Raw genomic sequence first — 11,198 nt, 5'->3', positions numbered from 1 at the left:
CTTTCTGAAAACTACTGAAGACATAGTTTCCCTGCCCATGGCAGGGGGTTGGAACTAGATGGTCTTTAGGTTGCCTTCAACTTAAACCATTCTTGGATTCTATGACAAGAAAAATTTACCATCCTTCTGAACTCCTCACTGTAACTTCTAGGCAAATAATTTGAAAACTCGTTACTGACAGCTTTGCTTTGGTATAAATTTAGATTGTTTGCAAGTAAATTTATTAAAAGAAAAGGAAAAAAAAAAAAGGAAAAAAAGAAGATTGAAAAAAGTTGTAGCTGAAGTATCAGCAGTCCCAGTCACAGAGGTCACTGTCAGTGCACTGCAGCCTTCCCCCAGGACAGCATGAAGCTTAATTCAAAGGAGATTTTCAGAAAACCCAGGAGATTTAAATGCATAAGTTGCAATCTCACGGCAAATGCATGAGTCTGTCTTCTCACTCTCGAAATAAACCTCCTTTAGCTCCCATTTAAGTGGCTGGGAGAGCCCTGGGCTCCTGCCATGCTTCTCTTGTCTGAACCTCACCTGATGGCTCTGACGAAGTTGAGAAGGCTTTGGTGGGCACTGATGGCATCCAGCTCTTTGCAGAGGGTGCTTAGCACTTAATAGGATCAGCCTCTTAGCCACTTGTGTGTTGTCCATCACCTCAGATGCCTCACCATTTCTGAAGCTATGCAACGCCCACCATATGTAATTAGCCAAGTAAGCTGCTTTCACCTTACCTCAAATGTTTGCCATGCTGATAATCCCAGCTAGGTGTCTGTATAAAGGAGCCCCTTGTCCAAGGCAAAACGGAGGAATGCTCTTCTATGAGAAAATTTGGGAGTTGACGGAAATGTAAAGCTAAAGGTTTGCAAGACTGCTTTTGGTTGGCCAATCGTTTTGAGATTTTGGAGTTGTTTTTGGAGGTCACAGTGTTCATGGTTAGTTACTCAGCAGGACGTCTGGCAGCAGATGCACGTGGGAAAGCAGCTCACCCATGGCAATCCCTGTCCTCAGAAAGCTACCAGAGTCTTAGCTTGTTTTGTTTCCTTTCCAGTCCTTTCTTACTCCCGTTTTAGCAAACACCAGAATTGTGTCCCTTCTTGGGATGAAAACTTATGAGTTCATCAGTCAAGATGAAGCTTCAGTTTTGGTCTGATTTGGTTTCTCTCTTGGAAAAGCTGAATGGTCGGATGCTCTTGGTATTTCTGCTCTTGTCTTTTTTGATTATTGACCTTGTGAGAAAGCGACGACCCAGGAATTTTCCTCCAGGGCCACAGCTCTTTCCTCTCGTAGGAACCATTGTGGATTTAAAGCAGCCCCTCCATCTTGTCCTGCAGAAGGTAAGAGCTCTGTGGACATTTCTCCTATTAATAATATCTTACCTCTTCCATGACTTTTGTCACCAAACTGGGAAAATGCAAGGGCAGCCTCTAAAGAACTACGTATATAATAACTATGTATGATAGATGACCCTTCTTGGTTTTATCTCTCATTACCTCCTCCAATGGTCCAATGGAAAAGAAACCTATAATGGAGGAAGACCTACGTGTTCCTCCTCTTTCTTGCCATCTGACCATGACCATTCTCTTCTGGAGCCCAGGAAGGGCTGGCCCAGTCTGGGGGACAGACAGCAAGTGCTGTGTGAGAAATGAACTGTTGGGACTGTGAGGATCACCTCCAGAAATTTTCTTTGCTCAGAGGATAACAATTTGCCCCATAACATCTGAAAGAAGCATTTAAGACTCTGAATTAACCAGCCCTGGGGCTTCTTCTGTGTTGCGGAAAGAGGCAGTGATTGTTCTTGAAAGGTTTCCAGAGCTTTGACTCCCATCAAAGCCAACAAAAGAGAGATATTTTATACATGCTGAGTATGTCTCTCTGAAAAGGTGGAAGAAGTTCTGACTTGCTGGCTGTAAATGTCCTTTCTGGTGACTATTTATCTCTTGCTTTTACTTAGCAGACTGACACCAGCTTATCTACCCTGGGTTTTCACATGCTACTAGCACAGATGTCCCCTGAGGGTACCCTTGGGGAAGGCTGAAGCAGCAAGCTCAGAATATTTCATCAATACACACAGTTATTATTAAGAACATTATTTCCATTAATTTGCACATACACAATCATTGAAAGACCCATTTGGTCCCAGGATGGTTTCATGAGCAACCACAGCAGTTCAGGATGATTGTGTGTGCCTTTCCATGTAGACTCACACTGAGAAGAGGATGAGCTCCTTGGCAGAGAGAGGATGTGACTGTCCTTTGCTCTTATACATCAGGTAGGAGACACTAAGGCTAGCAGAGTCCATGCAAGGAAAATGGCTGTAATTTGGACATAAATGCATTCAGGCTTAAAATTAGAAGTACATTTCTAGCCATAAGCAGTTGGAGCCCCCTTCTAAGTGGGAAAGCTGGAGAAGCCACACTACTTTAAACACAAAGTTGATGAAAGGGATAATTTGTTTTAGTTTGTCCTCAGTAGGAAGAGCCTGAGTGTGGTGAGCCAGGTGGTGCTTCCACCTTTTGTACTCTTTCCGTGAAGAGGGATGGAGCAGATGACCATCAGTTACAAAGCAAGTCACGTCCTTCTTACAAGTCAAATTGATGCAAACACCTGCTAAAACCCAGGTCACACCTGCTAACAAAAATAAGCAAACCATCTCTCCCACACTACAGCTCTCCAGCTCTTTTTACGCCTTCATGGAATAGTTTAGATTGGATGGGGCCTGCAGGCTTGGGTTTGGGTTTTTCTTAAGTCCCCTTACTTCAAGTAGGATTAAATTTGAATTAGATCTCCTTCTTTAAAGGTCTTGTCCAGATGAGTTTCTAAAATCCCCACCTTGTTGATCTCAGAGGGCAATGATCTCTCTTTCAGCTCACTAGTCAGTATGGGAACATCTTCAGTGTGCAGTTTGGAGGTCTGACTTTCGTGGTTGTCCATGGGTACCAGATGGTGAGAGAAGCTCTTGTCCACCAGGCTGAAATATTTGCTGATCGACCAAATATTCCACTCCTCCAAGAAATATTCAAAGGCTTTGGTAAGCACAACTACCAGGATTTGGGGACAAATCTTTTATCTATTTGGAATGATAACAATTAGAGTGGAGGAATAGGTTGAATTCAACACTTGTGAACTGCACTGGGGAAGGCAAGAATTGAATTCAGACTAAAAATCTCCCAGGAGTATGTTTTAATCTCTCTGAGATTTAGGGATGAGTATGGGATCAAAACCAGGCCTTGATGAAAGAGGAGAAATAAATTGAAGCTAACCAGCAAACTATATATTTGAAGAGTTTTCCCCTTAGTTTTAGTTTCTCCTTTACTTTTTCTCTCTCAGTTGCATACAGCTCCAGAGATGGGATGTGGTGCTCTTGCCTGCAGCTCTGCCAGCAGCGTGACAGTGCTCGTAGTATTTTGGCTTACACCTTTTTTTCCCACGCAAAATGACAAAGTAGCAGATTAAAGCAAACCCATAAAGCTAAAGATCTTTAACATAAGCCAATTACTCTTGAATTTTGATTCCCAGGCAAAGACGTAGTTTTTCCATGTCTATGGGCTTTGTTTGCTTTGGTTTGGGGTTTTTGTTCACGATGAATGGCTGTTTCTGAATCCTAATGCTCACACATGACCCAGAGAGAGGTTTGTTCACTTGTTTTTTCCACCTACAGGGCTCATATCTTCAAATGGGCACATATGGAGGCAACAGAGGAAGTTTGTTTTAGCAACACTGAAGAACCTTGCCGTAAATTTTGAGGAAAAAGTGCAAGAGGAGAGCCGGTACCTTGTGGAGACAATTGAGGAGGAGAAAGGTGGGGGGTTAAATGTACAGCACTGTGCTCAGAGCTTCCAGTTAAATGAACAATGAGAAGTAAAACCCTCACCCCAGCACAGCTCCTAACATGCAAAACATTTCTTCAATAGCTCAAATTTCTATCTTACACTTCCAGACTGTGCCTTTTAGCACTTGTTTTAAACCTCAGGACTCCTATTTCAGTTCTTCCTTATTAATATCAAGAAAATATATAGTAGATGGTTATTAAAACATGCATGTTTATATGGCTAAGAAGGTGTCTCCTGCATTCTGCGAACAGAATAAACGCAGCTTTCCTGCTATCAGCCACTACCACTCAGAGGCTTAGTTAACCTCTGCTTGTCCTTGGTTTTGCAAAGTATTTTAAAACTTGTTTAGTCAGGCTTTTCTTTTGTGTCACACAAAGATGAAGTGTGTGTTTTGCTCTTTTATGGTCCAGCTTTTAAAAACTGCCAGAGGGATATTAGTAAGAATAATTTGTATGTTGGTACATGGGTGATGTTGCACTTCAGCTTTAAATAGAAGCAGATGGGGTTGAGCTAATTCTATGGAGCTATATATAGTAAACAAGAAAGATCTAAATAGGAATTGTGAAATTATATACTAAACTTGCTCCATTTTAATTGCTGTTGCACTGAACAGGCCAAATACTCCATGTTGCCAATTGATTATAGTCCTTTATATTCCTAATCAATAAACTAATTAAGCTGCTGGTTTGGGCCTTTCTTCCCATTAGCAATGACAAATAGTGATCATGTCCATCACTCTGATATCTGAGCACCAGCCTGGTTTAATTACTTTCTTGAAGAGTGGAGAGATCAGCAGTCCTGTGCAGAGTGCCTTGCATTTCAAAGTGATGCTCCCCAGTGTAGAGACAGCAGCTCAGGGCTGGGCTGGGTTTGTTACTGAGATTAGTCTCTCATGTCACAGCAAGGAGCTCTCCAGGCTGCTGAAATGTGTCCTGGGAGATGATGGTGTCTGCTCAACAGCCCTCCCAGGTAGTACGGATGTGACGAGTGTCACACCACACTCTTGTAAATGTGCTTCATGGCTGTGGGCCATATGAGCTGTTGCTGGAGTTTACAGTTGGCACAGTAATCTCCCCCATCTCACTTGATTTCTTTGTGGTGGACAACTAAAGGCCAGTGCAATGGGATTTTTGCAGTGTGGTTTGTCCTGAGCTCCCTGCTCCGGGCTAAGCTTTGAGGGACCAAATGTGTTGCAGCATCCAAACTCAACAGCCATAGCACGTCATGCTTCTGATTGTTTTCTCTGGTTTCAAACCCTGCTTCTGGTTGTTCTCCCTGGTGTTTCAAACCCTGCTTGGGCAGCTCTATGCCAACGTCAGTATCTGCCAGCAGCCTGGGCTGGAGACAGGAAGGGATGTCCTTGAGGAAAGGATATCATGGCCCACAAGGTCTAACCTCCAATGGGATGGTGGAAGTGATGGGGTGGGTGGGTACTTCAAGACCCAGCTGAAGCCTTTAGCATCACTATGGCTGATAAGTAGGTGAGGTCTCACCCCAACTTTACAGCTGTGGTAGAGCTGTGGGTTTGACTGAGACTTGAAGGAAAAAAAAAAAAAAAAGCAGCTGTCTTTAGAATCATGGAGCCACTTAGGCAGGGCAAGGCTCTTAAGATAATTCAGCCACCTAGCACTGCCATGGTTCACCACTATACCATGTCCCCAAGTGCCACATCTACAAGCCTTCCATCACTGCTCTGGACAGCATATTTCTATGCCTGACCACGCTTTTGGTAAAGAAATTTTCCCCAATATCCAATCTAAATCTCCCCTAACACAACTTGAGGCCAATTCCTCTTGTCCTGTCACATGCTACGTGGAAGAAGAACCCCCATCTGGCTAGAACCTCTTTTCAGGCAATTCCTTTCATTCTATTTCCTCCAGGACAACCATTTGACCCTCACTACAAAATTAATAGTGCTGTTTCAAACATCATCTGTTCCATAACTTTTGGGAGCCGTTTCGACTACCATGACAGCCGTTTCCAGGAGTTACTGCACTTGCTGGCTGAAACACTGTTACTCATCGGAAGTTTCTGGGGCCAGGTAAAGACAGCTCCTTTTCCCTGTAGAAAAAGTCATGTTATAAGAAAAATGACCAAAAGTATTGTTCTACATTAGACTGAAACCACACACAAATCTATCAGGAAAACAAGGAAGTAAGTTAAAATAATTTGGGTGTATGAGGAAAAAAACCGCTACAGGACTGTAAATGTAGTCTCTGCGTGGCCACATATCATGGGTCAGGTCTGATCTTTGTCCCCTCTATGAGGGCACTGAAGAGCTGATCTGCATCCACCTCATCTGTGGTCACCTCACATTTGGTGCAATCAGAGAATTTTATCAGCAGAAAACATTCTTATCTCGTTTGTACTTGTTTATATTTGTGTAAGTAAATTTGTACAAACTGGACCTTTGTAGCAGAACTGCTGTTTCTGCCTGGCAGCAAGTGGAGTTAATAAATTGCCCTGTCATCTCAACTATGATACCTGCTCTTTTCGAACTCAAGAAATGCTCTTTTGCTCTGTTTGATTTCTGACCAGTTGTATAACGCTTTTCCTTGGGTCATGAGCTGGCTGCCAGGACCCTTCAAGAAAATCTTCAGGCACTGGGAGAAACTTCAATATTTTGTGAAAGATGTGATTGCAAAGCACAAGGAGCATTTGGACCAGTCCGAGGCGGGAGATTATATTGACTGTTACCTGAGGGAAATAGAAAAGGTAGGAGGGAAATGCCTAAAGCCACTGAAAATTTAACCAATAGAACGAGTAGAGAAGACTCAAGTCTGTTTTGTCAGGAGCGCTTATGCCTCACGCTCCTCATGCCTTCTCCTCCCTACCTCTGCCATGTCAAACTCTAGCAACAGCAGGAGCCTGATTGCTTTGAAAACACACAGTTTTGGTTTTTTTTTCCAGCTGAAAGTATTTACACTTTGTCTTCTTCCCTTTTTCGCTCTGTTACATGGTGTAGGAGGACTCTCAGGGAACACGTTCAGGTTTATATGAGAGCTCTCAGGCCTGTGTTTGCTATTGGGAAACTTGACATTTAAAAACACTACCTGCATTCAAGAGTTGCTCTACAGCATCAAGAGTGTCTTTCAAAACAGTTCATAGGGCTTAAAATTATGTGAAAGTAAGAGCTAGGAATTTCCAAGTCCAGGGCTGGTAGATAATAAAGGAGCAGCAGGATTTAGGTTGCATACAAGTGGTTTTGGATGAGGTTTTTGAAAGCATCATCCCATCCTTAATAAGAGTTTTCATTGCCATGTTTTTCTCCTAAGTTTAAAGGTGACACCAGCTCATATTTCCATGAAGAAAACCTGTTGTGCTCCACCTTGGACCTGTTCTTAACTGGGACTGAGACAACAGCGACCGCCATCCGCTGGGCTGTGCTCTACATGGCCACATACCCCCACATCCAGGGTAGGGCCATGGATGGGTCCTTTGCTTAGCCCAAAACTAGATATGTGAGACTCAGGGAACAGTTATCCCAGCTCTGCCATGTGTTGGATATGCCTGTGCACCAGGCATCTTACTGGGAATTTTTGGAAGGAGCAGTTGAGGGAGCTGGGAGTATTTAGCCTGGAAAAAAGGAGGCTCGGCAGGCTCAGGGGAGACCTTCTCATACTCTACAACTCTCTGAAAGGAGGTTGTAACCAGGTGGGGCTCGGTCTCTTCTCCCAAAGAATAGGTGATTGGCAAAGGAAACAGCTTCAAGTTGCACCAGGGGAAGTTTAGATTAGACAGTAGGGAAAATTTCTTCACTGAAAGGGTTGTCAAGCCCTGGAAGAGGCTGGAAGAGGGGTGATGGATTCACCACCCCTGGAAATCTTCCTAAAGGAGTATGGATTTGGTGCTTGGGGACACAGTTTAAGGGTGGTCTGGCAGTGCTGGGTTAATGACCTCGATGTTTGACTCAACAGTCTTAAAGGATTTTTCCTACCTTAAAGATTCTATGATTCCATGAGGACAGGCTTTTGTTTTTTGGCTCTCCACAGAGAAAGTGCAGCTGGAAATCGACACGGTACTTGGCCAGTCCCGCCAGCCCACGATGGCTGACAAGGAGAACATGCCCTACACCAGCGCGGTGCTGAGCGAGGTCCTGAGAATGGGCAACGTGGTGCCACTGGGGGTGCCCAGGATGGCCACCAGCGACACCACCCTGGCCGGCTTCCACCTGCCCAAAGTGCGTGGAGTCCACCAGCCTCCATCCTACCAGAGCAGAGTCTTCATAGTCCAAATTCCAAATCTCACCTGGAAGGGAACCAACCAGCAGGATCTTGCAGAGATATCACTGTTGTATAGAAAATACAAGGGCTCCTGCTAGAGGATGTGGGGCTGTTATGGATCTCAACTCCTTAAAGAGGAGAATTGTGAGATCCTTATGGTGTTGGTCATGATTTCCAATTTTAAAAGATTTATCCCTTAAAATTTTATAATTGTATATTCCACACATTATGGGAATAGAGGGCCAAGAAATGTGGGAAAGCAAATAGTTTGTGTTTGTTAATTCCACAGAGTATTAAAAATCATCTATTAAAAATAGAACTTGACTAAAGCCAGGTAGTGGGTATTGTTGCACACACATTGTGCTGCAATTACGAAAGCAAATATTGGATTAGATACAACTAGACTCTTAAATCTATATGGCTGATTGCATCAAGGAAAATTAAAAATAAAAAATCTGGGTGTTTTCCTCCACACTGATTAGAATATTTCTCTTGCTGGTGAAGGATGTGGAGATAAACCAGATCAAGTTTGGGTTTTTTTTAAGGCACAATAAAACAAACCAATTGAAAAGTATTTGATTAAATTGTTTCAAATTCCTATGGGAATGCGGTGTTACCAATTTAAAGTTGGTTTATAGTAACATCACCTGTTACAGCAGCTCAAGGTGTGGATCAACACTATGGTGATACTTAAAGACACATAGAAGTGAACAATCCTGTAGGTTTTCATCCTAATTCAAGTACATAGCTTAGGGGGGAGAAAACCCAAAGCATTTTGCCCTTAAGAAAATGTAGTTTACGCTGTGTGTGGAACAGAGCTAATAATAACCCAGTCTGACAACACGTTGGCTCTTCTCCGCCACGTAATCACCCGCTTTCCCCACCTCTCGCAGGGCACCACCCTGATGACCAGCCTGACTTCGATAATGTTCGACAAAAACGTGTGGGAGACTCCAGACACCTTTAATCCTGAACATTTCCTGGAAAACGGCCAATACAGGAGGCGGGAGGCTTTTCTGCCCTTCTCTGCAGGTAGGATGATGGATGGGGAGGTGGCTTTCCTTTTTGTAATGCTTTTATTATTTTTCCCCCAAGACACAACTTATAGAGTAGGGGGCACTTCTCCTGTTCAGCTTCCAGCCCACCCCCACAGTGAAAATCCCGGTCACTGCTATACTGGCTGCTCGGAGCAGGAGGGAAATCAATTTTGTTATTGCAGGATTAAAGAAATAAGCCTTTTTCCTCTTGCACAAGTTGCATAACCAGGTTTTTTTCACCGTTTCCCCTCTCTGTCTATCTGAGCAGCCGCAGTTTGCTCAGCAGTAAACTTCTGGGTAAGGTTTGAGCAGATTGTGTGGGTGAACATTGCCACCTAACCTTTCCAGGAAGAAAAGCCGCAGCAGCCTGTGAGAGGCGGCGCAGGCGAGATGAGACTTGGAGGTGGCTGGAGTTCGCTCAGGACTTTTTTGGGGTATTTTTTGCTCCTTTTCAGGCAAGAGGGCTTGTCCCGGGGAGCAGCTCGCCAGGACTGAGCTCTTCATCTTCTTCGTAGCCCTCCTGCAGAAGTTCACCTTCCAGGCACCGGTAGATGCCACGCTGAGCTTTGCCTTCACACTCAGCCTCACACGCTGCCCCAAACCCTTCCAGATCTGCGCGTTGCCTCGTGACTGAGGCCGGCATGGGGCTGCCCCATGATCCCCCTCTGCAGCCCTCCACAAACTGGAGAGTGTCCCTTCCCCCATCTACTCCACAGATTTTGGGCTGCAATGATGGGCCATAGAAGTACCCACCAATATCTAGGTGGCAAGAGAAGGGCAGAAGGGCCACATCCTGTACACTGCACCAAAGACAACCCTTGTGGTTCTTCCCTTCACTTCATTCCTCCTCCCCTCTACCAATTTGAAAAAATGCATGAATTTAAAAGCCTTATTACCTCATTTCCACTGTTAACAACTCCCAGGAAGCTGTCTGCCACCTGCAAAGCAAGATTTCATGTTGACTTCTCCATGAGGGGATATGCCCATCACTCAGAGACCATTTAGAAATCACTAAAACTCAAAGCTGCAGAACCCTATATAGCCAAGAGCTGTGTTTTCAGAGGTGTCCTTTGGCAGGGAGAGCAGCTGGCCTTGGACATGATGTACAAGCCCTGAGCTTATGCCTGAGCATAAATTTGTACTTCAAGGTAGCCATGGACAATCCTAAACCTCAGATGGGATTGGGCTTGGGCTCAGTGTGGTGGACACTACCTGCACCACCACATTGATGCTTTGTGAAGGAAATCACAGAATCACAGAATGGTTTTGGTTAGAAGGGACCCTAAAGCTCATCCTGTTCCACCCCCCCTGCCATGGGCAGGGACACCTTCCACTAGATCAGGGTTGCTCCAAGCCCCAAGTCAAAGACAAAGTCCAACCTAGCCTTGAACATTTCCAGGGATTAAAAATATCTAAGCAGCGATCTCTGCGGCAGTGGCATGTGTTTTTTGGATCTCAGAGATAATATGAAAATTTTAATTAGGAAGCAACAGGGGAAAAGTAGCATCTTCTACCAAAATTCCAGCCCAAGTGGGATGGTAAAAGAGCTGTGCAACCAGCAGGACTGGAATGATTATAAAAATACAGTATTGTGATATTGTAATAGAAATACAAAAGGTTTCTGCTAATAAAATGCAAAACAGAAAAATTGTAAAAAAATAATCCCTCTGTTGCTTGGGAACATTTTATCCAAAGCCCAAGAGAAGCAGAAGTAGCACGGAGTGTTGGAAGGGTCATGCCTGTGGTGCTCACCACTAGCTGTCAGGAAGGAAGTGGTTTTGTGGTGAGAAGTCACCAGTTCAACACTTCCCCTCTTTGTGCCCAAGATTTGAGGCCCTGCATTATGGGCATGGACACAGCGTGGAGCCAAGGAATTGGATAGGGACGTGGCCCCCTCACTGCTCCTGCCCATCCCAGCTCCCTTTGGATAAGAGTTCAATAAACATACAACTTACTGTAAAGAGCTTTTCCATTTCCATGGCCAAGTATTTATGCTTAGAGATGCTGTCTCCTGGCTGCTTCTGTCTGCAGTGGAGTCCCAGCAAAGATGGTTCTTTTTTCTCTTTCTTTGGCTTCTCACCTTTCATAAAAGACTTTTCAATGGGCACTCACATAGG

General features: G+C 44.3%; 1 protein-coding gene across 1 annotated transcript; it reads left to right on the top strand.

The window, feature by feature from the left end:
- The first annotated feature begins 1,148 nt into the window (after window positions 1-1,148).
- Window positions 1,149-9,798, top strand: LOC114069063 (cytochrome P450 2J2-like). Its single transcript, XM_027905605.1, has 9 exons — window positions 1,149-1,325; window positions 2,857-3,019; window positions 3,650-3,790; window positions 5,702-5,862; window positions 6,360-6,536; window positions 7,097-7,238; window positions 7,814-8,001; window positions 8,938-9,076; window positions 9,537-9,798. Exons 1-9 carry the CDS (start codon window positions 1,176-1,178, stop codon window positions 9,713-9,715), a joined length of 1,440 nt encoding a protein of 479 aa, XP_027761406.1. The 5' UTR covers window positions 1,149-1,175; the 3' UTR covers window positions 9,716-9,798.
- Window positions 9,799-11,198: the final 1,400 nt, after the last annotated feature.

Source organism: Empidonax traillii, unplaced genomic scaffold (assembly GCF_003031625.1).
Source record: "Empidonax traillii isolate 1590-97213 ecotype Southwest subspecies unplaced genomic scaffold, ASM303162v1 scaffold1175:size178029, whole genome shotgun sequence".
Lineage (NCBI taxonomy): Eukaryota > Metazoa > Chordata > Aves > Passeriformes > Tyrannidae > Empidonax > Empidonax traillii.
This window is presented reverse-complemented; position numbering and strand designations above follow the sequence as displayed.

What these genes read in the sequence shown, in the direction of transcription:
- LOC114069063 (XM_027905605.1), top strand. Translation starts at nt 1,176, where the DNA reads ATGCTCTTGGTATTTCTGCTCTTGTCTTTTTTGATTATTGACCTTGTG. An exon ending in TCGGAAGTTTCTGGGGCCAG is followed by an intron (nt 5,863 to 6,359) that starts GTAAAGACAGCT and finishes ATTTCTGACCAG; the next exon opens with TTGTATAACGCTTTTCCTTG. An exon ending in TTTTCTGCCCTTCTCTGCAG is followed by an intron (nt 9,077 to 9,536) that starts GTAGGATGATGG and finishes GCTCCTTTTCAG; the next exon opens with GCAAGAGGGCTTGTCCCGGG.